At 38.5% G+C, this 27,053-nt stretch overlaps 1 protein-coding gene across 3 annotated transcripts in view; it reads right to left on the bottom strand.

Moving 5' to 3' along the window:
• LOC126092043 (coiled-coil domain-containing protein 186-like) overlaps positions 1 to 27,053 on the bottom strand; it is a 211,611-nt gene that overhangs the window by 72,202 nt on the left and 112,356 nt on the right. For all 3 annotated transcript variants that reach the window (XM_049907448.1, XM_049907449.1, XM_049907450.1), the window contains one exon: positions 21,921 to 22,193. In XM_049907448.1, coding sequence (XP_049763405.1) covers positions 21,921 to 22,193 — 273 coding nt within the window. The remainder of the gene's footprint in view (positions 1 to 21,920; positions 22,194 to 27,053) is intronic.

Genomic DNA, 27,053 nt, shown 5'->3' with positions numbered 1-27,053 from the left:
AGTGACAGAACGCCTATTTAGGAGACATGGGAAGTATCTCTGGTAGAATGTCCCTCATTCCAGGGCATGATGATAGATAATCAGAGGCCTGGCAAAGGGTGTGGTTCAGTTGTTCCAGTTCAGGATGGTACTGGGCAACAAAGGGGGCACTCCTTTGTGGCCAATTCTTGGGGGTGGTGGGAGGTTTGGGGGTGTGAGGGAAATGGCGCTAGAGATCTGTTTGCAGACTAGGTTTGGGGGTTATGCCTGTCTGTGAAGGCCTCGGTGAGGCCCTCAGCATATGGAGCAAGGGAGTTTTTGTCACTACAAATATGCCTTCTCTGGGTGGACAGACTGTACGTGAGATATTTTTTGGTGTGAAAGGGATGAAAACTGACAAAATGCTGGTACTGTTGGTGGTTGGTGGGTTTAATGTGGACAGAGGTGCAGGTGGAGCAATCAGAGAGGATGAGGTCAACATCTACCAAGTTGAGGAGGACCACATGAAGCAGGTGTGAGAGAAGGTGTTGAGGTTGCACTGGAATAAAGATGTGTTGTCTTGGCCCTGAGTCCAGATGATGAACATATCATCAATGAACCTGAAAAGACTAAGGCTTGTCATTTTGGTAGGCTAGGAAGGCCTCCTCTAGATGGCCCACAAACAGGTTGACATAGGAGGGCAGCTTGCAGGTGCCCCTAGCCGTGCCGTGGATTCATTTGTACAACTTCCATCCAAAGGAGAAGTAGTTGTGGGTAAGGATAAAGTTAATAAGGTGTGCGAGGAATGAGGTAGTGGGTTTGGAGTCTGAAGGATGTTGGAAAAGTTAGTGTTCAACAGTGGTAAGACCATGGGCATGAGGGATGTTGATGTATAGGGAGATGGAGTCAACAGTGACAAATATGGATCCAGGAGGTAAAGGGGTAGGGAAGGTGAAGCGTTGGCGAAGGAAGCGGTTGGTATCTTCGATGTGGAAAGCTAGATTATGGACAGTGGTTGCAGGTGTTGGTCAATGAGGGATGAAATTCTGTCTGTGGGGACACAATAACCAGCCACAATTAAGCATCTAGGATTTTTGGGGAGTGTATAGAAGGTGGTCATGTGGAGTGTCAAAGGGGTTAGGAGTGAAATGAATTCAGAGGAGAGGTTTTGGGAAGGACCCAAGGCTTTGCGTCAGACTCCTAAGATAGGATCACTTTAGGAGCATGTTGGAAAATAATCACAATGTTGTTAGCTTCTATGGAGGTGATGGACGCTGTACCAAAGATGTAGCATCAGGGTGATTTCTAAAGAGATGGCTGCGAATATCGATAGGTGAAGTCCAGCATATGACCTTCCATAGATGTACAAAGGAGTTGGTTACTATTGATATGGAAGACACTGATCTTGGGCCTCTAGAGGCAGAGGCTCCAATATTTAAGAAGTAGCTGTACTACTCTCTCCAGTAGTTGACTACCGCCATTCATTCAGCAGTTACTGCTCCATACAGAGCCATTTGTCCCTCTAAATGGGGATATCTACATTTTGTAATTTTATAGCCAGTTTTAAGTTATTCTAATGTATCCCTCTAATTTATATCCTGCATTATATTACAGCTAGGTCTGAAGATGATCATGCAGTGGTTATAATTATTTTCAAAGATTATAACTGGATCACTGATTCCTCGAATAATGTTTTCAATAACAATCCATTCCTGTGACCAATGAGGACATACCGAAGATGACTATTATTACACCATTTGGCCACTTTGAGAGTCAGTTTATGACATTTGGCTTACAAAATGTTGTGCAGACATGGTAGAGATTTATAGATTCAATGGTACAAGGTTTGTCATGTTGCTTTGCATACATTGATGACATCCTCATTTCTTCAGCCATGGCAGAGGAACATCAACAGCACTTAGTCAATATCTTTAAATGCCTGGAGAAATACGGTTGTACTAAACACTGCCAAGTGTGTTTTTGGGAAAATCAGAGATCACTCTTTTAGGCCACATGATTGCACATCATTACTGCTTCCAGAAAAAGTAGAAGCAATACTGAAAATTTCGTGGGTGGAAACCACAAAAGAGCTGTGCTGCTTTCTAGGAATTCTCAGTTTTTACCACCATTATCCACTCCATTCAGCAGAGATTCAAAAATCTCTAACCACAGCACTGTCTGGCCCTAAAGTTAAGTGGAAAATGCCAGTACTGTGGAAATACGCTATGAGCACTGATTTCGAGAGAGCAACGCACAGTACAGCAAATGTGGCAATCCTTATACACCCCACATTAGAAGCACCTCTCATGCTGGTGGTGGATGCACATCATAACAATATGTAAATGGTGCATGGCAACCATTTGTGTTTTATGCATTTTATTTGCACAAGCTCTCTCCATGATAACAAAAATGGAATGCATATGATCATGAACTACTTTCAGTTTACAAATCTGTTAGGTATTTTTGCATGCAGTTAGAGATGAGAGAGTTTGCAATTTACATAGACCACAAACCACTTATCTACACCTTAATGCAGAACAATGAAAATTCTTACCACAGCAACACAATCAATGGAATTTATTGCTCAATATCAGCAATTAAGAACTTGGTAGCTGACTACCTATCTTGCGTAAACAGTGCAACAGATGCAGTGGGTTTTACTCAACTCGAAAAGCACTGGAGTTGAAATACAAGAATGCACTTGCACAATCAGAGAAAACATGCTGCTTTTCTTATTAAGTAAAACAGTAAACTAGTGAAAAACTGTGAATATCTTTTTTTTTGGGGGGGGGGGGGCACCTGCCCCCCCCTGCCCCTCGCTGGGTACACCCACGAACTTGAATCAGTGCCTATGAATAAAATGATTAGAAAGTTAAGAAATGTATTTTTGTGGAAGAAAACATTACAATTCTACAACAATCAAACAATGAAAAATCCAGGATGGAATGTAATGACATTATGAAAGGGAAAGTTGCTACTCACCATATAGCGGAGATGCTGAGTTGCACATAGGCACGACAAAAAGACTGTCACAAATAAATAAATAAAGCTTTCAGCCATTAAGGCCTTTGTCAACAATAGACGTGGACACACATACACACACACACACACACACACACACACACACACACACACACACACACACACAGGCGCGCGCGTGCGCGCGACTGCAGTCTCAGGTGTGTGTGTGTGTGCATCTATTGTTGATGAAGGCCCCTTAATGACCGAAAGCTGTATTTATTTACTTTCCTTTTCATAATATTGTTACAATACTACAACATGTAGATTCACATGTTGGATCAAGAGTTCAATTCGTTAAGGGCCTAGGACTTTCCACTTCCGCCCTAAGCACAATTGTGAGAAATCGGCCCAACATCAAAGCCAATGCGAGACAGCCTGGTTCCATGGCAGGAAAGTGTAAATATATTTAGCCATCAATATACGATCGTTTGGAGAAAACTTGCTGCAGATTGGTTTGTTAGCAGGAGAGCATCGGGAATGTCATTTGATGGCAACACGCCGAGAGAAAAGGCACTTCAGTTTGCTGCGAAATGGGTATTACCAACATCACAGCATCAAATCAGTGGACTGATCAATTTAAAACTTAGCATAACATTGTTTACAACAAACTGTGTAGTAAAACTGTAAGTGTTGATGGTGGAACTGTGGACCAATAGAAAAAGAACTGCAAAATATCTTTAAAGATTATGATCCAAAAAATATTTTTAACGTTGACAAAACTGATATTTTTATAGTATATTACCTAGTAAGATCTTATGTTTTAATGGTAGAAATGCCATGGCCAGAAACTGAGTAAGCACTGGATAAACATTTTATTTTCGGTCAGTGTCGATGGGTCTGAAAAATTACCTCCTTCAGTAACTGGTAAATTTAAAAAGCCAAGGAGTTTAAAAAAAATGTTGTAACTCTGGCCACTAGTTATGATTCCAGCAGCAATGCATGAATGACCAGTTCCATCTTCATGTCCACCATGCGTGTGCTGGATGCTAAAATGGGGGCAAAAATAAGACAATAATGCTGCTACTTGACAGATATCCATCACACCATGACAATCTGCAGGTCAAAATTATTAAGTTAGTGTTCTGCCTCCTAGTTGTATGAGTGAGCTTCAACCATAGATCTGGGAATCATCCACTCATTTAAATGGAACTAGAGAAAAATGCTTGTCCAGAAGGCTGTATTTATGCACGATAATCGCGTGGACCAAAAATCTATGACCATATCGCTTTTGGAAGCTATGCATTATGTAGCCAAAGCATGGATGGATATAACTCTAACTACTTCTAACTGTTTCATGTTCACAGAACAGACACAGGAACAACTGGAAGAAGATTTGTCTGAGGCTACAGTTTTTTCTGTGATAGGCATATCGTCTGCATTTCAGGAGTAAGTCGGTGTTGATACTTCAATCATCATTTCAGAGGTGCCAGCAGTAGATAGTATCATTACCAAACATTTTGAAGAAGAGAAACGAGTGGTAATTTGAGGAGAAGGAGAAGAAGAAGAAGAAGAAGATGATGATCGAGAACCAATTGTGTCAATCAGTAAAGAAGCTATGGAAGCTATTAACATTTGGAGGCACCACAATGGTTGTGCATCAGGTGATGATAACATGTTTGATGCTTTTAATACTGTGGAGAGACAAGCAAAGCTAACTGCTTTAGAAACAAACAAAAACAATTAATGAGTTTCTTGTGGTGGCCATTTTTGCAGCACCTAGTTCAAAAGAAAAATGCATTTGCATTCTGCACGTTAAGTTTTTTTATTTATCTGGTGCACCCAGAAGCATTTTACCTTATTTACAAGGCATCTTCAGTGGGTGTTCTGAAATATTACAATTCTTTTGTTTGAACATAAAGTTGTCATTTGCACTTATAGGCTATAGATTTAAAATAGTTCGTTGAGGTTTATATAATAAATGGAAACATACAGATCAGTGTCTAATTCATTATTCTTTACCCACACAGCTTTCTCTGAAGTGACACACTGGTTGAAAGTTTGCATTTTTGCTTTTCGTCACTGTTCTCAACATGTAGTAATTTAACTGTCATTTTCTCTGTGTTATTGGGATTACTGTATATTATATGATCAATCAATGTAAACAATCAGTAGTCAGCCATATTCACTTTGGCATTTAGTAGTGTCTTCTGTTCAACCTTTGTTTGGATATGTGGTAATTTTCTTATACGGTTAGGAGGTGTCTTTCATTATTTATTCTATTTATTTTCATGTCTGTCTTTCTTGTAGTAGGTTGGTGATTATTTTCTCTTACATCTTCTAGAAAAGTTGAATGGCTTGTTCTATATTTCCATGCTATGATATGTTCTTTGTACTGCTTGTTGAAAGGTTGCTGGTTTGCCCTACATATCGTCCATCACATGTGTTGCAAATTCCTGATTTTGGCAGATGTCTGTGTCTTTTGTTATTTTTGGAATGTACTTTTGGATTGAACTATCTGTTTTGAATGCTATGTTTATCTTCTGAAAATGTTTGTTATTCTATGTGAGATCTTGAATCTTCTTTCTTGTTTTCATTTATTCTTTGTGTTATTGTTGTTCTGTTGCTGGCTGTGCTTGTTTGTATGGTGTTTTGTTATGCTGTTATTTTTGGCTGAATATGCTCATGTTTCTTGACTGTATTTATTGTTTAATTTTTGGTTTAACTTCGTGACTATACTACTAATGTACCCATTGTTTGTTGCGTAAAATTTTTATATATAGGTATTGCAGTTTCAAGCACTGTAGCACAACAAATTGACAAGGAAAGAATATCTCCTGGATAGATCTTTAATGAGCTGTAGTACTGAAACTACATATTTGGGGATAAAGCAAGCATAAATTCTAAATCCACCAAATATGGCACGATAGATTCGGAAACTATGAAATCCATATTGCGCTGTACGATGTGCTTTTGTTACACAATCTGGTCACAGGACACGTGATCTCCTCAGCCAATCAGACCACAAAATGAGAGCACTTTATGTAACCAGTCAATCATATCATCACATTTTTCACTGCGCAAACACACAAATGATGAATTTTAAGAATGAAACACGAATAAAATAGACAGTCCAACGTAACGTACAAAATGTACAGTATCAAGCAAAGAGATGCTGCAATATACCAGAACGCTGAGGAAATTGAAGGCGCTGGTTTCCCCGAAAGGCACAGAAAAGCGGTCGCTAGTCATGCTTGCAACATTTTTGAAAAAATTACTGCGTTACAATTCTGCAGGGTGGATTAAGTTTAGCCGCATCAACAAAAAGGTGATGTTATATTTCTTTCTGGCGATGTGCTCGACATAACATGCACTCAGCTCGTTACTCCACAAAATCTTTGGTCTTACTGCCATATCATGGGATGGCACCTCTGATGTCCCACCACAATCTGTCCATGTTCCGTGTGAGGACAGAGTGATCTTTCATAAGTCCAGACTATGATTCACTTTACGGTGCAGAAAACCTTCAGTACCTTGAGTGCTGTATGAAGCAGTCAGCAACAATCGTCATCCCAGGGAGGATCTTTTCCTTTGTTACTCTGAACAACACTTCCTTGGTCTGAAATTGGACTGGCTCAAGCAAGCATTTTTCAACCTTCACTGAACTGCACCGAATACCCTATTTTGTGCGATTTCACAGCCTTTGTTGCATTTCCTTTTCCAGAATTCTGCTTCACCAACTGACAACTAAACTGTTGCATCCTAACCTAAACTAGAGCTCTGGCTACACTACAGACCAGGTTGCCACCAAACCAGACTTTTTTGTTCTCACATTCATTGCCTTTGCCAACTCACAATCAAACTGTTGCAATCCAATATAACCTACATCTCTGGATATATAACTACAGATCAGTCTGTCACTAACCCAGATATTTTAGTTTCACATTCATCGGCTTTGCCAACTCACTGCCAAGCTCTTGTATTCCAACCTAACATAGACCTCTGGCTATGCTACAGATCAGTCAGTCGCTACAAACAGATATTTTCTGCCTATTCAGATTGTGCTCCTATGTCCCAGCCTAACAGCACCACAGAAAATCATGAGATATTCAGAAAATTCAACCAAAAACAGCTTAACAACACTCTTAGACATCACGACCTCTTTGTAGGGTAGCAGCCAATAATTTGTAACAACAGAGAATATAAAACTCATTGCTTCACTCCAGGCAATTTAATCCAAGCTCACTAAACCTAGAATTGAAGGCGCTGGTTTCCTAGAATTAACCATTGCCACAGCATGCAAAAGGAGTTTTTCTTTTGAACTACTTTCATTTTTTTTTAAAATGTTTCAGATTTTTTTTAAAGGCAAAATTTAAATGACTTTAATTTCAATATGAAGAGAATGACTGTAATAGTAATTTATTAAATTTTCCTTGTTGTGTTTCTTATGCTTTCCTGTATTTTATACTTTCCTGCATTTTACACTTTTTTTGAGTCAGTCCACTGAAAAGTGTAAAAAGGGGTTTTTCCTGTATTTATAAAAGTGGAGATAAGCATGTGATCACTATGTCCTGGTTGAACTAAATGAGAAATTTTACCCAGCTGGCATTTCCAGTGTGTGGTCTTGCCAGCACGTTCAGTTGTGTAAATCATAGGTTAATCTCTTGAAACTAAAAGTCTTGGTATTAAATGCATTCTCTTTGCTTAGATGGGAGCCATTTCTTAACAACGGAAAATGTAGTGTCAAATTAACAAATGCTATAACTTGAGTAAAATTAAATTTGGAGTGCTGAAACATTAAATACCAGACCACCCAAGGTTTGATGCTTGGTCCAGTTCTGTTCTTGAACTACACAGATGATTTACTATGGATTTTAGATGAATCTTCAAAAATAGATATCTGCTGTTGACCAGTATACTGATAAAGTGCCAGAACACATGCATACCAGACAGAGTCAGGAAAATAGTGAAACAATTGGCCACAGCAAACATATTAAACCTTAATCTTACAAATACTCATATAATGCAATTGCAACCAAATAAATATGACTAACAGGTAGCAGAATTAGACAACAATGGACACACACTGGATGAGGCTCCATTTGTGAAGTTTCTGGGTTCCAGATGGACATTAAATGGAGATGACACAAATGCGTGGATAAATCAACCAAAGAGCTGAGTTCTTCCTGCTTTGTACTAAGAAATCACTTTCAGTGATGACTTACAGACAGGTTTCCTATCATACTTTGCCTTATGGCATAATTTTCTAGGGCAATGCAAGTGCCCACTAAGAATAATGTTGACCTAAAGTCAGAATTCCTAACATATTTTGCCCTATGGCATAATCTTCTGGCGCAATGTGGGTGTGAACAAAGCGTATTATTTGAAGTTAACTGAACATATTGCAGAACGCCCTACAGTGAGCTTGGGATTCTTACACTTCCTTATCAATACATATTCTCCCTAATAACATTTCTGTTAATAATTAGAAGGAGTTTACCCTTGGCGAATGCACAGCAAAAATGCTGTGGGTAAAAATAATTTGCATATAGACTTTGCCTTCTTGTTACAGATTCAGAAAGGAGATGTAAATTGTGGTTCAAGAGTCTGTTACAGATCACTGGTTGGCTTCAAGCATAAAACTGGAAATGCCCAGATATTTCAAATCAAAGCAATAGCATATTTTATCAACCAGTCTACCCATAACTTAATATAATATTTGGACTTAGAGATGTAAATTCCAGTTGATCCTAATTTCATATTAAACAGATATTTTTTAACTTTTTCAATACATATACAGCTGCTGTGGTCACTGAGATCAATAACACTACATATACTCTTAATTTTATGTAGCAGGAACAACAGAATTTGTATAGTGTAGCTGTAGCAGCAGCAGCAGCAGCAGCACCTTGCTTCAAAGCAGCTACTTTTCTCCCAATATCCTTGCTCTTAATGTGATCCTAAATCTAAAAACCAGTTTGATGCAGCTCTCCATGCTAGTCTATCCTGTACAAGCCTCTTCATCTCTGCATAACTACTGCAACCTATATCTATTTAAACCTGCTTACTGAATTCAAGCCTTGCTCTTCCTTTACAATTTATAACCCTCCCCCAAACACATTGTTCTCTCCATTATCAAAGTGACCAGTCCTTGATGCCTCAAAATGTACTATATCAACCAATCCTTAACACTCCTATACAAATACAATAAGGTGACAAATGTCACGGGGTACCTCCTAATATCATGTCTGATTTTCTTTTGTCTGGTGAAGTACAGCAACGTGACTTGGCACCGAATTAATAAGTCCCCTGCAGAAATATAGAGTCATGATGCCTCTACAGCCATCCATAATTGTAAAACATTTGCCGGCGCAGCATTTTGTGCACAAACTGACCTCTTGATTATGTCCCATAAATGTTTCATGGGATTCATGTCCAGTGATCTGGGTAGCCGAATCATTCACTCGAATTGTGCAAAGTGTTCTTCAAACCAATAGTGAACAATTGTGACCCAGTGGCATGGTGCACTGTCATCCATAAAAATTTGTTGTTTGGAAATGAGAAGTCCATGAATGGCTGCAAACAGAGTCCATGTAGCCAAACATAAACATTTCCAGTCAATGATTGGCTCGGTTGGATCAGGGGACTCGGACCATTCCAGGTAAACATAACCCACACTATTTGGAGCCGCCAACAGCTTGCACAGTGCCTTATCGACAATTTGCGTCGATGGTTTTGTGGGGTCGGTGTTGCACTTGAACGCCACCATCAGCTCTTACCAGCTGAAATTCGGACTCATCTAACCAGGCCACTGTTTTCCAGTCATCTTGGTTACAAAACGGTATGGTCATGGGCAATGTCATGCTGCTAGCAAAGGCACTCACTGTGTTCATCTGTTGCCATAGCCCATTAATGACAAATTTTGCTGCACTGTCCTAAAGTATGTGTTCGTCATATACTCCACATTGATTCCTGAGGTTATTTAATGCAGTGATGCTTGTCTGTTAGAACCAAAACTCTATGCAAACACCGCTTCCTAGTTTGTTAAGTCAAGGCTCAAGGCTGACGGCCATTACATTGTCCTTGGTGAGAAGTAATGCCTAAAATTTGGTGTTCTCAGCACATTCTTTACATTTTGCACCTCGGAATATTGGAATCCCAAATGATTTCCAAAATGGAATGTCTCATGCATCTAGCTCCATCTACCATTCTGTGTTCAAAGTCTGTTAATTCCCGTCATGAAGTCATAATCCACCAGAAAGTTTTTCACATGAATCACCTGATTACAAATGACAGCTCCACCAATGCATTGCCCTTTCATGCCTTGTGTACATGATACTACCGCCTTCTGTAGATATGCAATATGCACATGCTATCTCATGACTTTTGTCACCTCAGTGTATGAAGCAATCAAGAACTAATTTCTATAATTATTAGAGTAGATTAGCACTAGCAACAATTTATCATTAGTATACTTCACTGAAGTAAAGTACATGGGCTACAGCTACCTGTTAATGTACACACTGACTCCTTACAAATCCTTGAACATACTCCTACATTATCAGATTTGTAGAATTCAAAATGTGAACGAATGAAGGAATGAACAATGTTATCCATGATCATCCACTGGAAACATCTGTTAAGGATAGAGTATCTTGACTTACTGGAAGTGCTATACTCACAGAAGTCTAACCGTGGATAAACCAGATATCAACTCTCATATTTATTGGAAGAATCTTAATGAAGTGTAATTCATGCACAAAAAATTGCCCACAAAACTTTTATTCAGCTACTTTTTACTGTACTGCTGTTGCGTCATGTGGACAGTTAGCGCACTGGGTTAAACAGGGGGGTGGGAGAGTAGATGTAATGTGGACCTGGGAAGGAAGAACCAAAGCTAAACCAAGACCAGGTAGACCTCATTTACTGACAGACAGGGACCACCAAGCATTATGGACATGGGTTGTAAATAATAATAATAATAATAAATCACAAGAAATCAGCAGAACAAATCACTGATGAATTCTGAACTGCTACCAACAGTCCACCTAGCAAAGTAATTGCATGTAGTAAGTTAAAAAGAATGGGGTACAATGGTCAAGCAGCTTTTCACAATTATCTTATGTAATATCTATGTGCTTAACATTCATCTGCTTGTGCTAGTCATTGCTGTTATGTAATGCTCTGCATATTGATATTTTTTGTGCTTCTCATACAAAATATATATAATCCACACATTTCTTTAGCCAATTCTAAGTGAGGCTTGAGACAGTCTGAGGAGCAATGGCCTTGGATAGTGGATGACCACAAAGGAGTGATTTGGAGTGATGAACCACACTACCCTGTGACAGTCCAAAGGAAGGATTTTGGATTTGGTGAAAGCCTGGAGAATCTTATCTGCCATCATGTGTAATGGCAACAGTGAAGAACGGAGGATGTGGTGTTTCGGTACAGGGGTGGTTTTCGTGGTTAGGGTGTCATACCTTCAATGCACTTAGGAACACTGAATTAAGAAGGATATGAACACATTTTACATCACTGTGTACTGTGCACAATAGGGGAACAGTTTGGAGACAATGACAGCACACCCTGTCACAAAGCTGCACCTCTGAGATAATTGTATGTGGGCAACAATATTCCTGCACTGGATTGGCCTGTCCAAGAGTCCCAAGCTGAACCCAATGGAACACCTCTGAGATGAGTTAGAATGTTGATCTAACCCCAGACCCATGTGTCCAACACCATCACTGCTATTTTTGGTTTCAGCTCTTTAGGAAGAATGGGCTGCCAGTCCTCCACAGACACCACATTGAAAGTGTCCCCAGCAGTCTTCAAGATGTCATAAAGGTGAAGGGTAGGCAGACCACATATAATGCTCACTAATAAGTTAATAAGTATCCACACACTTTTGAGCTGATGATGTATATTCTACTCAGATTTTGAATTGTGCTGGTATTCATATCTGGTTTCAGCCACATTTCTATTCTTAGTACTTCATGGGCATAACTACCATTACTACCATTATATAGCACCTCTACAGTTAACTAATACCGCATACTAGACTTACTCTCTCTGCTCTCCTAAGTTTAGTGTTTCCCTCTGCTGTCAATCTGGCTGACCTACAACCTATCTGAATATACCACATAACTGATGATTGGGCACGCAAAAATACTTCTATAAACAAAATCCCGACATTTGCACGCACATGTACCACCCAAGTAGCCACATCTCATGTGTAGTGTGCACATGATTAATGAGTGTGTGTGTGTGTGTGTGTGTGTGTGTGTGTGTGTGTGTGTGTGTGTGCGCGCTCCAATTTTCCAAACCATGTAACAGATATAGCTTCTATAAAGAATACCGAAAATTTTGAGTTTTGGTTATGTCCCATGCATGAATCTCTCTTAACCAAATTCAGCCAGTAGCCTGAATGAACCAAGAATGGCTACTGAAGCAGGGGCGTAGCATGAGGGGAGACTTTGAGATTTCGTCTCCCCTGTATTCGTGCTTAAAGAATATGCAATAGTAATTCATAACAAAAATATAAACAACTTTCTACTAAGAGCACTAAATGTGCGAAGACATCAGTTTTGTAGCCCGCGCCGCCGCACCCTGAGTATTGGTGCATCTGCCTGCTTGAGACTCGACAGCTCTCAGTCTCTGCCTCCCTTCCCTTACCTGCCTGTGTGCGCCTGCGCCCCCTCCACTTCCCCTCTTCCACAAAGGCCGGTGCGCTGCACTTGCAAGCAGGTATCGAGACTAATCTCTGCCGCTTCTATGCTGCCTTTTAACATGGAAGTAAACAGTTGCGCGGTTTGTGTTCATAGTCATTCTAGTGTGATTTTAGTGCATATTTTCATTGTGTTGCCAACATGAGTGAGGCAGCAACTGAACACCTTATAGAATTTTGATTAAAAACGCATTTTTCTACATTAACGTATGAAAAAAGTGCTAATTGAAGGACAAACGACCAACTCCTATACTCAGTATAGTTTTAAGTGAAGCCAAACAAAAACGCACTTTTCAGACAGCCTGGTACGAAAAGTATGCTTGGCTGACTGCGAATGCAGTTAATAACATATTATATTGTTATATATGTCTTCTGTTTGGCGGTGAAAAGGAATGATGCAATGAGGGCATTTGTAAAATAAATAACTTTGGCAGGAAAGCACAAACACATCAGACATCAAAACGTCACCTGCAGAACAAAGAATCATTTCAGTTATTGGGCAAAAACAGAACTGAGCATGCCCTTTCTGAATCCACTCGTCTGACAGCAATAAAATGCAACAAACAAGTTGCATCCAGCAGGACAGTATTGGCTCGTCTTATTCAGGCAATTGCATTTCTGTGTAAACAAGAACTAACCTTTCGCAGCCATCGAGAAGATGAATCCTCCAGCAACAAAGGTAACTATCTGGAATTGTTGGATTTACTAGCTCAAGGAGAGCAGTTAATCCGAGACCATCTGGCATCATCTTCAACCTTTAAAGGAACGTCTCCAGATATACAGAATGATGTAATAGAAATGATAACTATGGCAGTTAATGAGAAAATGAAATCTGAAATTCAGAACTGCAATTTCATTTCAATTCAGGCTGATGAAACATTAGACGTGTCATTCAAGAGTCAAATGAGTATAATATTCAGCTACTGTATTGCAGACAAAATTGAGGAAAGATTCATTGGATTTTATGATGTTTCTGGAGATAAAACTGCTGAAGGTTTGTCAAACATTATTCATGCAGTATTGAAAGAATGGAATGTGGAAGGAAAAGTGGTTATTCAAACATATGATGGTGCTTCAGTAATGGCGGGCAGAGAAAGAGGACTACAACAATTGGCGAAGCAGTTCTGTCCCCATGCGCACTTTATTCATTGTTACGTGCACCAATTGAATTTGGTACTGTAACATGCCTCCAAAATCATACGACTAGTATGCATGTTTGTAAGTGATCTTAGTGCATTCCATTCATTTTTAAGCAAATCATCAAAATGAACTGTATTGCTAACTGAGACAGGATTTAAACTGCCACATGCAAGCAACACTCGCTGGAACTTTCGTTTCAGGGCAGTTTCAACATCTAGTCGTTTCTCAGGGCTATATTGTGTTTTTAATTACATATTTGATGATACAGACTCTCAGTGGGACCCAGAATCTTTGAGTTGTGCTGTGGGAATGAAACGACGGATGGATGATCCTACGTTTGTCTACTTGCTTTGCTTCTACCGAGGGTGCTTTGTTTATGTTGATCATCTCTTTAACGTTCTTCAGTCAAAATCTGTCAGTATAACTGCTTGCCATGACGAAATAAGAACTTTGAGAAACTTACGACAATTAAGAACGGAAACATTCATTGATGACTGCATTAAATGCAGCTTGTGTTTGAATGACAACTTATCATTCTGTGACAGTCAAAAGACATCTCTCAGGGCACTAACTTACGAGACACTGGATTTGCAAATTGTTCAGATGGAAAGAAGGTTTCAAGACTTTCCCCAAATTCAGTTTGTTGAACTTTTGAAGGAAAAGTGTTTCCCGAACTATCAAAAAGAATTCCCAAAGTTGAAACTGCTTCAATTATTAGAACAGTACCCTTTTTTCAAACAATAATAACTTGAAAATGAACTGTGTAACATATATGCTGATGAGAAAAAACACTTATCTCCAAGAATCCTCTTGAAGGACATTGTCAACAATGATTTAGACTCAGGTTATGAAGAAACAATGAAGTTCCTGCATTTGGTTTTGACCCTACCCGCAGCTACAGCAAGCAGTGAACGAAGCATGAGTACTCTTAAACGAGTTCAGAATTATTTAAGGAATTTAATGACCAACATCCGGCTGTCGTGTTTGAGCACATTAGCAATAGAAAAAACATTACTTGGAGAGCTATCCAGTGATCAGATCTTTGTAGACCGAGTTATAGACATATTCGTGGAAAGAAAAGACAGGCACCTTGCACTTGTGTACAAGAAAATATAAGTGCTTCTTCTCTTGCTGCTGGAGTTCTAAAAATTTGTCATCGTTTCTTGAACAAGTTAGTTATTATTATTATTATTATTATTATTAGTGGCGGTGGTAGTGGTAGTGGTAATAGTAGTAGTAGTAGTTGTTGCTGCTGCTGTTTTATTTGATGCATTTCGTTTCATTTGTTTAAATTATTGTTTATTGTACTATTTTGTCTCCCTATAATAACTGCAGAGTTTCCCCAACCATTCCAACCACTCTACGCCACTGTACTGAAGTAATGTAGCAGCTAACATTCATACCTGCTTAAGACAAGATTTACAGTCAGCTGTGTCCACTCTCCTCCACAGCCTCCAGATGAGTCTCCTCCTTACCTTGGATGAGACCCCCATGCACAAATAATGAATACACTATCAATCTGCTTGCCATTTTTCTGGGGGCTCCACTGTTCACCTAATTTTGGAGAAACAACCAACCAGTATACCCACTCTGTTCGAAAACAGCCACCGCTATAGGCAGAATTCTGAAGCTATTTGTCTCTGGGCTTAGCTAACACACGTTTTAGTGGTTTATGGACAGTGGCAAATTTGTCCCACATCTGAACACAACAAGCTCACTCCCTACCCATCTTTCAAAAACTACAGTTATATAATGATTAGCCTGGAGATACTGACAGATTTCAGATAGATTATATAATGGTAAGACAGAGATTTAGGAACCAGGTTTTAAATTGTAAGGCATTTCCAGGGGCAGATGTGGACTCTGACCACAATCTATTGGTTATGAACTGTAGATTAAAACTGAAGAAACTGCAAAAAGGTGGGAATTTAAGGAGGTGGGACCTGGATAAACTGACTAAACCAGAGGTTGTACAGAGTTTCAGGGAGAGCATAAGGGAGCAAATGGCAGGAATGGGGGGAAGAAATACAGTAGAAGAAGAATGGGTAGCTTTGAGGGATGAAGTAGTGAAGGCAGCAGAGGATCAAGTACGTAAAAAGACAAGGGCTAGTAGAAATTCGTGGGTAACAGAAGAAATATTGAATTTAATTGATGAAAGGAGAAAATATAAAAATGCAGTAAATGAAGCAGGCAAAAACGAATACAAACGTCTCAAAAATGAGATCGACAGGAAGTGCAAAATGGCTAAGCAGGGATGGCTAGAGGACAAATGTAAGGATGTAGAGGCTTATCTCACTAGAGGTAAGATAGATACTGCCTACAGGAAAATTAAAGAGACCTTTGAAGAAAAGAGAACCACTTGCATGAACATCAAGAGCTCAGATGGAAACCCAGTTCTAAGCAAAGAAGGGAAAGCAGAAAGGTGGAAGGAGTATACAGAGGGTCTATACAAGGGCGATGTACTTGAGAACAATATTATGGAAATGGAAGAGGATGTAGATGAAGATGAAATGGGAGGTATGATACTGCGTGAAGAGTTTGACAGAGCAATGAAAGACCTGAGTCGAAACAAGGCCCCGGGAGTGGACAACATTCCATTAGAACTACTGACGGCCTTGGGAGAGCCAGTCCTGACAAAACTCTACCATATGGTGAGCAAGCTGTATGAGACAGGCGAAATACACTCAGACTTCAAGAAGAATATAATAATTCCAATCCCAAAGAAAGCAGGTGTTGACAGATGTGAAAATTACCGAACCATCAGTTTAATAAATCATGGCTGCAAAATACTAACGCGAATTCTTTACAGACGAATGGAAAAACTAGTAGAAGCCGACCTTGGGGAAGATCAGTTTGGATTCCGTAGAAATATTGGAACACGTGAGGCAGTACTGACCCTACGACTTATCTTAGAAGCTAGATTAAGGAAAGACAAACCTACGTTTCTAGCATTTGTAGACTTAGAGAAAGCTTTTGACAATGTTGACTGGAATACTCTCTTTCAAATTCTGAAGGTGGCAGGGGTAAAATATAGGGAGCGAAAGGCTATTTACAATTTGTATAGAAACCAAATGGCAGTTATAAGAGTTGAGGGGCATGAAAGGGAAGCAGTGGTTGGGAAGGAAGTGAGACAGGGTTGTAGCCTCTCCCCGATGTTATTCAATCTGTATATTGAGCAAGCAGTGAAGGAAACAAAAGAAAAATTCAGAGTAGGTATTAAAATTCATGGAGAAGAAATAAAAACTTTGAGGTTCACCGATGACATTGTAATTCTGTCAGAGGCAGCAAAGGAGTTGGAAGAACAGTTGAACGGAATGGATAGTGTCTTGAGAGGAGGATATAAGATGAACATCAACAAAAGCAAAACAAGGATAATGGAATGTAGTCGAATTAAGTCGTGTGACGCTGTGGGTATTACATTAGGAAATGAGACACTTAAAGTAGTAAAGGAGTTTTGCTATTTGGGGAGCAAAATAACTGATGATGGTCGAAGTAGAGAGGATATAAAATCTAGACCGGAAATGGCAAGGAAAGCGTTTCTGAAGAAGAGAAATTTGTTAACATTGAGTATAGATTTAAGTATCAGGAAGTCGTTTCTGAAAGTATTTGTATGGAGTGTAGCCATGTATGGAAGTGAAACATGGACGATAAATAGTTTAGACAAGAAGAGAATAGAAGCTTTCGAAATGTGGTGCTACAGAAGAATGCTGAAGATTAGATGGGTAGATCACATAACTAATGAGGAGGTATTGAATAGAATTGGAGAGAAGAGAAGTTCGTGGCACAACTTGACCAGAAGAAGGGATCGGTTGGTAGGACATGTTCTGAGGCGTCAAGGGATCACCGTGGGGAGGGCAGCGTGGAGCGTAAAAATTGTAGAGGGAGACCAAGAGATGAATACACCAAGCATATTCAGAAGGATGTAGGTTGCAGTAGGTACTGGGAGAGGAAGAAGCTTGCACAGGATAGAATAGCATGGAGAGCTGCATCAAACCAGTCTCAGGACAAAGTGAGCCCAGGAATCTTTTTTCTTCATTTTGCTATTCTTTTCCCTGACAGTAAGAAAGCAAGTCACTGTGTAAGCACTGCATTGATAATACTGCACTCCACATAAGCAGACAACTAAACACAAATCAAATGAATATTTTACATTGTAGCTCGATTATTGTACGTGTACCGTAATATACAGAAAGCAATTGTCTGATGCGATAGCTCATCCATGAAACTTTAATTACGCTAGTATCTATGAAAGTGATCAACAAAAAGAAAACATTATAAAGAGAATGCCATCTACCACACGGCAACAAATGAAAAATGAAGACTTTAATTTCAAGCATGAGAAACTTGGGCACTTCTGGCAAAAGAAGAGGGGAAGAGCTGGTAAAAGGGAGACTGGTAATTTAAGGATGCACAAACTTACACAGCAAAAGTCATACACAGGAGAACAATGCTAGTCAGAGATGAGTGGGAGTATGCCAAGATAGCCATAAATAGTATTTCACTACAAAATGAGAAATGGCAAGAACTCTTGTCCGACTTGCCTACTACCCTGTCTGCAAATTCTGAACACTTACGCTTTAGAATCTTTTTCATCACCAACAATCTATTTTTCCTTCTCATCCTGCCTGGTACGTATGCACTGACTCACAGTCCTGGATAACTTCCTGTGACATTTCCTGTAGTCTTAAGTCTTAATAATCACATTTTCCTGTGACCCTTTCCTCTCACCTGTTTCTGACTGAAATCAGACAATTTTGTATATCTGCTACCAATTGGTGAGAAGATTTCCTGCATAAAAATTATAAATATTTTCATTTATACAGAATTTTTTTCATGAAGCTACTTGTGCATCATCCTATTTCTTTTTTATTTTTTGTGTTGCTTTTCTGATGATTTTAAATTATTTTTTGGTGTTTCATCCAGACTCCCCCATTAATGGAACAGTGATATTAGTTTTATGTACCGTATTTACTCGAATCTAAGTCACACTTTTTTTCCGGTTTCTGTACTCCAAAAATCCGCCTGTGGCTTAGAATCGAGTGCAAAGTAAGCGGAAGCTCTGAAAAATGTTGGTAGGTGCTGCCACAACTAACTTCTGCCGACGAATATATGTAGCGCTACACAGGCATGCTCTGCAGGCACAAAGATAAATACTGGCACCAAGACCTCTGTGACAGTAAATAAATTTAAAAAAAGGTAGAAGATGAGCTTTTTTTTTCTCTGCCCTGAGTTTCCACCACAGCATTTTCATACATTATCCAATGAAGTAAACAGAAATTTCATATTGTTCATCTTCAAATGTAGCAGCCTTTCAAATATTCGTAGCAACAAAAATAAATTTCTTTACAGAAAAATACCAACAATGCACAAGGCTTTAGGATTGTTGCACGTGTTGATAAGCTGGGGCTCATTACGACTTCACGTAGCGGCACCTATTGCTTCGTGGAATTTTGTGAAGTGCTTGTTAGTGTTAGTGAACCATAATGAAGCACTTTCATTATAGTGCCAAATTCAAGAGGGGAGTTATTTCTTTCGTGGAACAAAGTTCTAATCGTGCGGCAGGTCTGCGACATGGGATTGATGAGAGCAACGTCAGGCAATGGTGACTGGGGAGACAAAATTATTTGAACGTTCAAGTAGCAGGAAAGCATTTAATGGGCCAAAATGTGGCCGATACCGTACACTAGAAGTGATTTTAAATGAATTTGTTAAGGAACAGTGTCAGAAATTCCTGACTGTGAAAGCCAAAATTTTAAAAATTAAGGCATGTGAAATTGCTAGAGAGCAAAAAATCGAAAATTTTAAGGCTAGTGGCAGCTGGATTGATCTGTTTATGAAGTGCTGGGGTTTTTCACTTCGGAGGCGAACTTCAGTTGCACAGAAGCTGCTGAAAAACTATGAAGAAAAACTTGTGGAATTTTAGCACTTCATAAGTAGGCAGTGCACAGAAAAGCAATACCTTCTTGGTCAGATAGGAAATGCTAACCAAACTCCTGTATATTTTGACATGCCGTCAAATTATACAGTTGATGCCAAAGGAAAGAAAGACATAAGTGTTCTTACATCAGGGGGTGAAAAACAGCGGACGTCTGTCATGCTTACTTGCACAGCAGATGGACATAAATTACCCCCATTCATAGTTTTCAAGCGAAAGACTTTACTGAAATCCGAAGTGTTTCCAAACACTGTAATAGTACGAGCAAACAAAACTGGGTGGTCTTCGGAGGACATGGTGCTGGAATGGATTAGGCTTGTGTGGAATCATCGTCCAGGTGCCATGCTTGGTTTACGCAGTCTGTTGGTATTAGATGTGTACACAGGCCATACAACACCTGTAGTAAAATGAAAATTAGAGGATAGCAAAACGGACTTGGCAGTAATTCCAGGTGGGATGACATCAATTCTGCAACCATTTGACGTCTGTTTGAATAAACCATTTAAGGACAAGCTTACAAGAATGTACACAGACTGACTTTCAAAAAGCGACAGACAACTGACACCAACAGGACACGTAAAACGCGCAAGTTCATCGCAAGTGTGCCAATGGATTTATGATGCATGGAAGTGTGTTTCAAATCAGACTACGCAACAAGCATTTAAAAAATGTTCTGTAGAAAGAAATGAGCAACAAAGAATCGAGTGATAGTGATTCAGAATCATGACTGATATTTTAAACATTTCGTATGAGAGGTATTACAAACCGAACAAATTTTTGTTTTAAATTTCAGCGTTTAATTTCTAAGTTATTTTCGTTCTTATTTTATAAGTGTTGTTACTCCGCATTACACAGCATAGAAAAGCGTGGAGAGCTGCATCAAACTAGTCTACGGACTGAAGACGACGACAACAACAACACACTCTGCATTTTTCAATCATCACTAAAAATCTACTACAAAAACCCGACTGGCAAGACTCTTTGTCATTTATGTCAATATGGCCAACTCTATGTTCTGAATTTTTTCCTACCTGTGACAAGAGAAGTTTGCTAATAGGAACTTTTATGAATCGTGAATCACATGCAGTATTCTCTTCACCATCATAATAATAATACGAATGTAAACATTATGCAATGTGTTCTTTTGTGTTTGCCGCCATCTCCTTTAAATCCTGTCAGCCTAATAAACTACGAAACTAGAGTGAGACAACAGCAAATGCAGAAGAATATACATATCATGTCATGTTTATATTAATATTATTCTTATGCTGAATAGTGATACAATCAGAAATGAAGCACAGCAACTGACTAGATTTTTAAATCTAAGATGACTAATTTCTGTTCAGAATGTAATGTACTAAAGTGGCGTCTGGAAAGATTTTCAAACAGAGCAAAATATTCACTAAACTCTCATTCAGAACATCTTCTATCACACACAGTCTATTATTTGGTTCTTGTTGATCATTATCAAAGAAAGCAGCAATGTAAGTAACAACAAATAGCAGTCTCTTGCCATTGTTTTGCTAATGAAACAATTCTTCTTTTCTTTTTGTTTTATTGTAAGCAGCGGTAGCGCACACAAAATCAAACCATGCCGCGAGCGGCAACAGGTTGTAAACATTCATTATCAGAATGCGACAAACAATGGATGACACAGTACAACAATGCATTTTCAGCGTAGAGTGACATAAACACCTATAACAAAGAGAACGGCACTTATCAGATCAAAGCAAAATAAGCAATCAATTCAAACCAAACGAAGCACATGAAAAAGGAAGGGTACCCGTATAAATACAGACAGAGCGCCTGATGCATAGCAATGGCTACCTGGTAAAGCTTAACTGCTAACCTTACGACTCGCACCAAACTACTGTATAGGTATCTTCAGCCATTCGACCTAAATTGTGTCATGTTACAATGGACTTTGTTTCGATTTGGAGGTGCGGCCTAAAACTTTTATCTCCCCTTGAAGTTTGAGTCTCAAACTTCAGATGCGGCACAGATTCGGGAAATTTTTTTTCCTTGACTTTCGAGTCTCATTTTTCGGGTGTGGCTTAGATTCGAGTGCAGCTTAGATTTGAGTAAATATGGTAACTAGGAGTCATGAAATAATTGGGTGAGAGAGAGAGAGAGAGAGAGAGAGAGAGAGAGAGAGAGAGAGAGAGAGAGAGAGAGACAAACAAACTGTGCATGCCTTCTTACCTTATTGTTGTCAGAGGCCTCTGGTGCAAGTGCTCCTGTCTGCTCCCGAAGAACATAGTTCTGCACAAGACGTGACTTGCGTTGCAATTCTGCCACCAACTGCTTTGTATGCTCCTCTAGAAACTCCAGTTTTTCAGTTTTTCGGGCAACACTACGTTGAAGGCGCACAATGCGTTCCACAAGTGCTTGCCTGTCAGGTTCAGAGGGGGCATTACTGGGACCGCGTACTGCCACAGAGACAGCAGATGACTCATCTGCAGCAGGTGGAGTTACCTGCACAAAAGCTTTTATGAGCATGATGCCTCATTGTACAAAGCATACATACAAGTACTTTTCACTGAGTACCATTAAACAACCTACAATTTTCTGCGTTTACACCAAAAAACGAAGAATAAGAAGAATAAATTTGCATTCCAGTCTGAGATGCTGGAGGTGACAGTCAGGTGTGCATGAGGTGTGCTTGCTTGTGTGTATGGATAGTGTGTGTTTTTCTTTTGCTGATGAAGGCTGTGGCTGAAAGCTCTATGTCAATATCTTCTAATTGTGCCTGTCTGCAGCTTAATGTGTCTTCTTTATGGTAAGCATCAGTCTATCTTTTCCTACATTGTTAAAGAATAAAGTTTGTTGCACTTCAAAGAAGAAATCATTCCTTAAATAAAATTTTGAGACTTATACATACCAATAATAAGTAACATATTGTGTGATAAAAATGCTAGTTGTCAATACATTCTATATTTTGTTTCCAAAGGAAGGAAGGCGGAGTTAAGTTGCCACATCAATGACTCATCATTAGAAATATGAAAAATAGCTCACAACTGTCAAGGATGGGGCAAGAAATTGGTCATGGTGTCTTCAAGAGAAGTATCACAGAATCTGCTTGATGAATTTTGAGGATACCTCAATAAATCTAAACCTGAATGGGGATTTCGACTATGTTCCTCAGAAAATTGAGTCCAATGGCTTCATCATGTGTCACCTAGCTTGAAGGTCCATTGTTCTTTTACCTGGCATCATTAAAGATAAACTAAACTTTACATGATGTAAAAAAAAAAAAAAAAGTATTTTCTTTTTTTTCAGTATTTAAGGGAGATCCAGGTAGTTATAATAATGATTCCATGAAACAATTAATTCAAAATTTAATTCACCAATGTAAGGCTGAAGTAAAAGCAGCTACCCGAGTATCAGAAACTTGCCAAACAGCTATTGATCAGTTTCTAGTCAAGAAGAGTGTACACAACACCTCACTAAAAATTTTCAATGCAGGTTTCAGTGATCATCTTGCTCAAATATTAAGCATAAAAGTACAAGGCAGTATTATTAACAACATGTCTTTCAGAACAGCATATCAAAGTTATAATCAGCATAATCTGAACTACTTCAACAACTTATTACACAAAGAAAATGGCTAGGAGTGTACAAAATGAACGATATAAATGAAAAATTCAACACTTTCATTGATACATTAACCCATTTCTTTGAACTTGCATTTCCACTGAAAATATTAACCATACAGGGAAACGCTAGAAAAAACAGCTGGATCACAAAGGGAATAAGGGTTTCATGCCAGAAGAAAAGACTACTTTATGAAATATGTAACTCAAAAAATTCCTCACCTGTAGTACGCGCATACTATAAAAAATACTCCAAAATATTAAGAAAAGTAATAAAAGCAGCAAAAATAAGGCATAATGATGAAATCATTTATAATTCAGCTAATAAATGGCGTGTTATAAAAAAAGAATGTGGAGAAAAGTAACAAACCCCTTAGAAGTAGCCAACACATTTAACAACTTTTTCACAGGTGTTGCTGAAAATATGTTACAATCAAACTTTAAGAGCACCCAGGCAAATGAATATCAAATAAGTGCATGTAGGGGATCAATGTACATCAGTTCTGTTTCACTAGATGAAGTAGCTAAAGCAATAAAACGACTAAAAAATTCCAATTCGGCAGGTATTGATGGTATACCTGCAACAGTGTTAAAGAAGAGCGCATCAAACCTAATTGAAGTACTCACACATTTATGTGACTGCTCACTTCAGGCAGGCACTTTCCCTGATGTGTTGAAAACATGAAAAGTTATTCCTGTATATGAAAAAGGGGATAAAAACAATGTAAATAACTACAGACCCATCACAATTTTCTCCTGCATCTCTAAAGTACTGGAAAAAGTTATGTATGAGAAACTTATAAAATTTACAAATAAAAACAGCATCCTATGTAATGAACAACATGGATTCAGAAATAAGAGGTCAACGGCAACTGCTATCTATGAGTGCATCAATTTCATCCTAAACCTGATGGACAAAAAACAGGAAACAATAGGAGTCTTCATTGACTTGTCAAAAGCTTTTGACATGGTGGACCATAAAATTCTGCTATCAAAGCTAGAAAGATATGGTATTCGAGGTCTGTCCAACAAGTGGATCAGTTCCTTCCTGACAAATCGTATGCAGGCAGTGTGCGTCAAGCACACAAATATTGAACTAAAAACTGTATCTAATCACTTATCTGACTATAAACAAATAAAATGTGGTGTACCCCAAGGATCCGTATTGGGACCCCTTCTGTTTCTTCTGTACATAAATGATCTAAGCTTAAATGTTGATGCACACAAAACAATCATATTTGCAGATGACACCACGATTCTATTAAAAGGAGACGACGACGAACAGTTACAGCAGACAGTACACATGGTCACGAAACAAATTAGCAGCTGGACACAGAGTAATCAACTTGTAATAAACAGTAAGAAAACCGTTGCTCTAAAATTCCACAATGTTCCTAACAAGGACATGTTTATCCCATCAGTCTCTATCAATGACGAACCAGTTGGTAACAGTACTGAAACCAAATTCTTAGGACTTTGGCTGCAGAGTAACATCAGATGGAATAAGCATATTGAATATCTCAATGCAGAACTGAGCAAAACATGTTACCTTCTTTGTTCATTAAAATCATCCTGTAGTGAGAAAACAGTATTGAATGCATATCATGCGTACTTTCATTCTCGTCTTAGATATGGGGTCACCTTCTGGGGAAACTCTAAAACAGCTAATACCACTCTTTAACTACAAAAAGGGCCATTAGAATCTTGTTTGGGTGCAAGCCTAGAGACTCTTGTAAACCACTGTTTAAGAAATCTGGTATTCCTCCATTACCATGTGTATACATTATGGAAACCCTTTTGTTCTTTAAATTAAATGTAATAGGCAAGGACCAGCAACTGCAAAAAAACTGTGACATACATGAGCACTTTACCAGACAAAACAGAAACTTACATATGACTCAAATCAGCACAGCACTGTGCCAAAAAGGTACTTTTCACATGGGAGTTAAGCTTTATAACAAACTTCCTGAAAACATAAAAGCTATCACTGAGGTCAATACATTTGGAAAATCTCTAAAGTCATATTTACAGCATCATTGCTTTTACTCCATTGAAGAATATTTAAATTTATGAAATGTGTTATATAAATACTTACGTGTAAAGTGTATTATTGTAAGCTTAAATATGTATGTCTTGAAATGACTTTCAGCCTGTATATTTATAATTTGACTTGTCCAGTGTCTTATGCATAAGCTGCTATGTAGACAACAGGACCAATAAAATACAATCTACAAAGTCAATTAGTGTTAATTATTTAAAAAATAATCAGAAAGTGTCAACATCTAAGCCCCAGGAATAGTGATAGACTCAAAAATATGGAATCTGATGTACAAACTCCAACAGAGGCAAATCAAGTGTTCCAAAATATCCAAGAACTTTAACCCTCCAGCAGGCACATTGGCATATAAAGTGCACCAAATGTAAATTAAGTTTAATTCCTGTGAGTTTACATTGTTTGTTGGGTCTGAGCAAAGAGCTATTTTTGCATTACTGCTGCAGATACCATGCTGATAGGTTTTGTTCATTGTTGAACACCTGTAGTGTGTCTGAGAGGAGTTTAAAAGTGAGTGTGTCCCATTTGGCATACCAAATCCTGTGCTTGTTCAGGTAAATAACATTTCTCCTGTTTAGTTTTTCTACTTTCACTAATACAGACACAGTCTTGCATCTGATTTTGCTGTCAAATGGTCTATGAACTACTAAAGATGTTTTTTCTTATTCAGATTGCATGAAAGCATCACAGCTGACAAACTTAAGGAGCTATTCAATATGAATACCAATTTTGAAATAGAGTATTTAGATGAGGATTATGGCAGTTCTGATGATGAAGACAAAGCCATTTACTATAGCAAGCATGATTCACAAAGTAGTAGGAATATGATCCTGCAGATGACCGTAGTGAAGGTAATAGTGGTCTTACAAATCAGTTGTATTTCATAGGAAGAGACATACAGAGGAAATGGAAGAAAATCTGCAATCTCATTGCAAGCAAAATAAAACTAAATAACACCAATAAAACATTTTACTTTATTGTAACAAAGTTAAGAATTGTGAATCTTAACAAAAGAAGCCATTTAATTCAAATAAAAAAAACAAAAATGCTTTATCTCATAGGTTAACAGACTTTTATATACTATTTATGGACCCACACACATGATTCTACATGAAGCACACCATCTGTAGCAAAGATTATCAATTAAACAACTTGAAATAATAATAAAATACAACTAAAAGAGGAATTTGTTAAATATGGCTCCACTGAAGTGAAGCACATTTGACAGACTGAATACAAACTTCGCCATGCACCTGCAAGTGCAAGGAGAATGCACACATCCACTAGACGATTAAACACAACACCCAAGGCATACTACAGAGCAACAGCATCCTTAACAAAACAGGACTGTCACCTCATCAAAACATTAACTGATTTGCAAGTATGACAACATTTAACAAATTACAGCAGCTTGCAAATGCAGAGTTTTTAGGTAGATGGGAACTTCTTTTATCAGTCTGACTACACACAACTGTTTAATGTATGATAATGTATGGTTAAAAAGAAAAATTACAACACACACACACACACACACACACACACACACACACACACACACACACACACACACCAAATCAACAAACTAAACAGGTTTTAGTAACTGCAGTGAATATTAATAATGATAAGGCTGAAGTAAAGTGAAAAATTATTAATTTAATGACCCAAATAGTCTACTCAGGACAGTAATAC

This window comes from Schistocerca cancellata, chromosome 7 (assembly GCF_023864275.1).
Source record: "Schistocerca cancellata isolate TAMUIC-IGC-003103 chromosome 7, iqSchCanc2.1, whole genome shotgun sequence".
Taxonomy (NCBI): Eukaryota; Metazoa; Arthropoda; class Insecta; order Orthoptera; family Acrididae; genus Schistocerca; species Schistocerca cancellata.
This window is presented reverse-complemented; position numbering and strand designations above follow the sequence as displayed.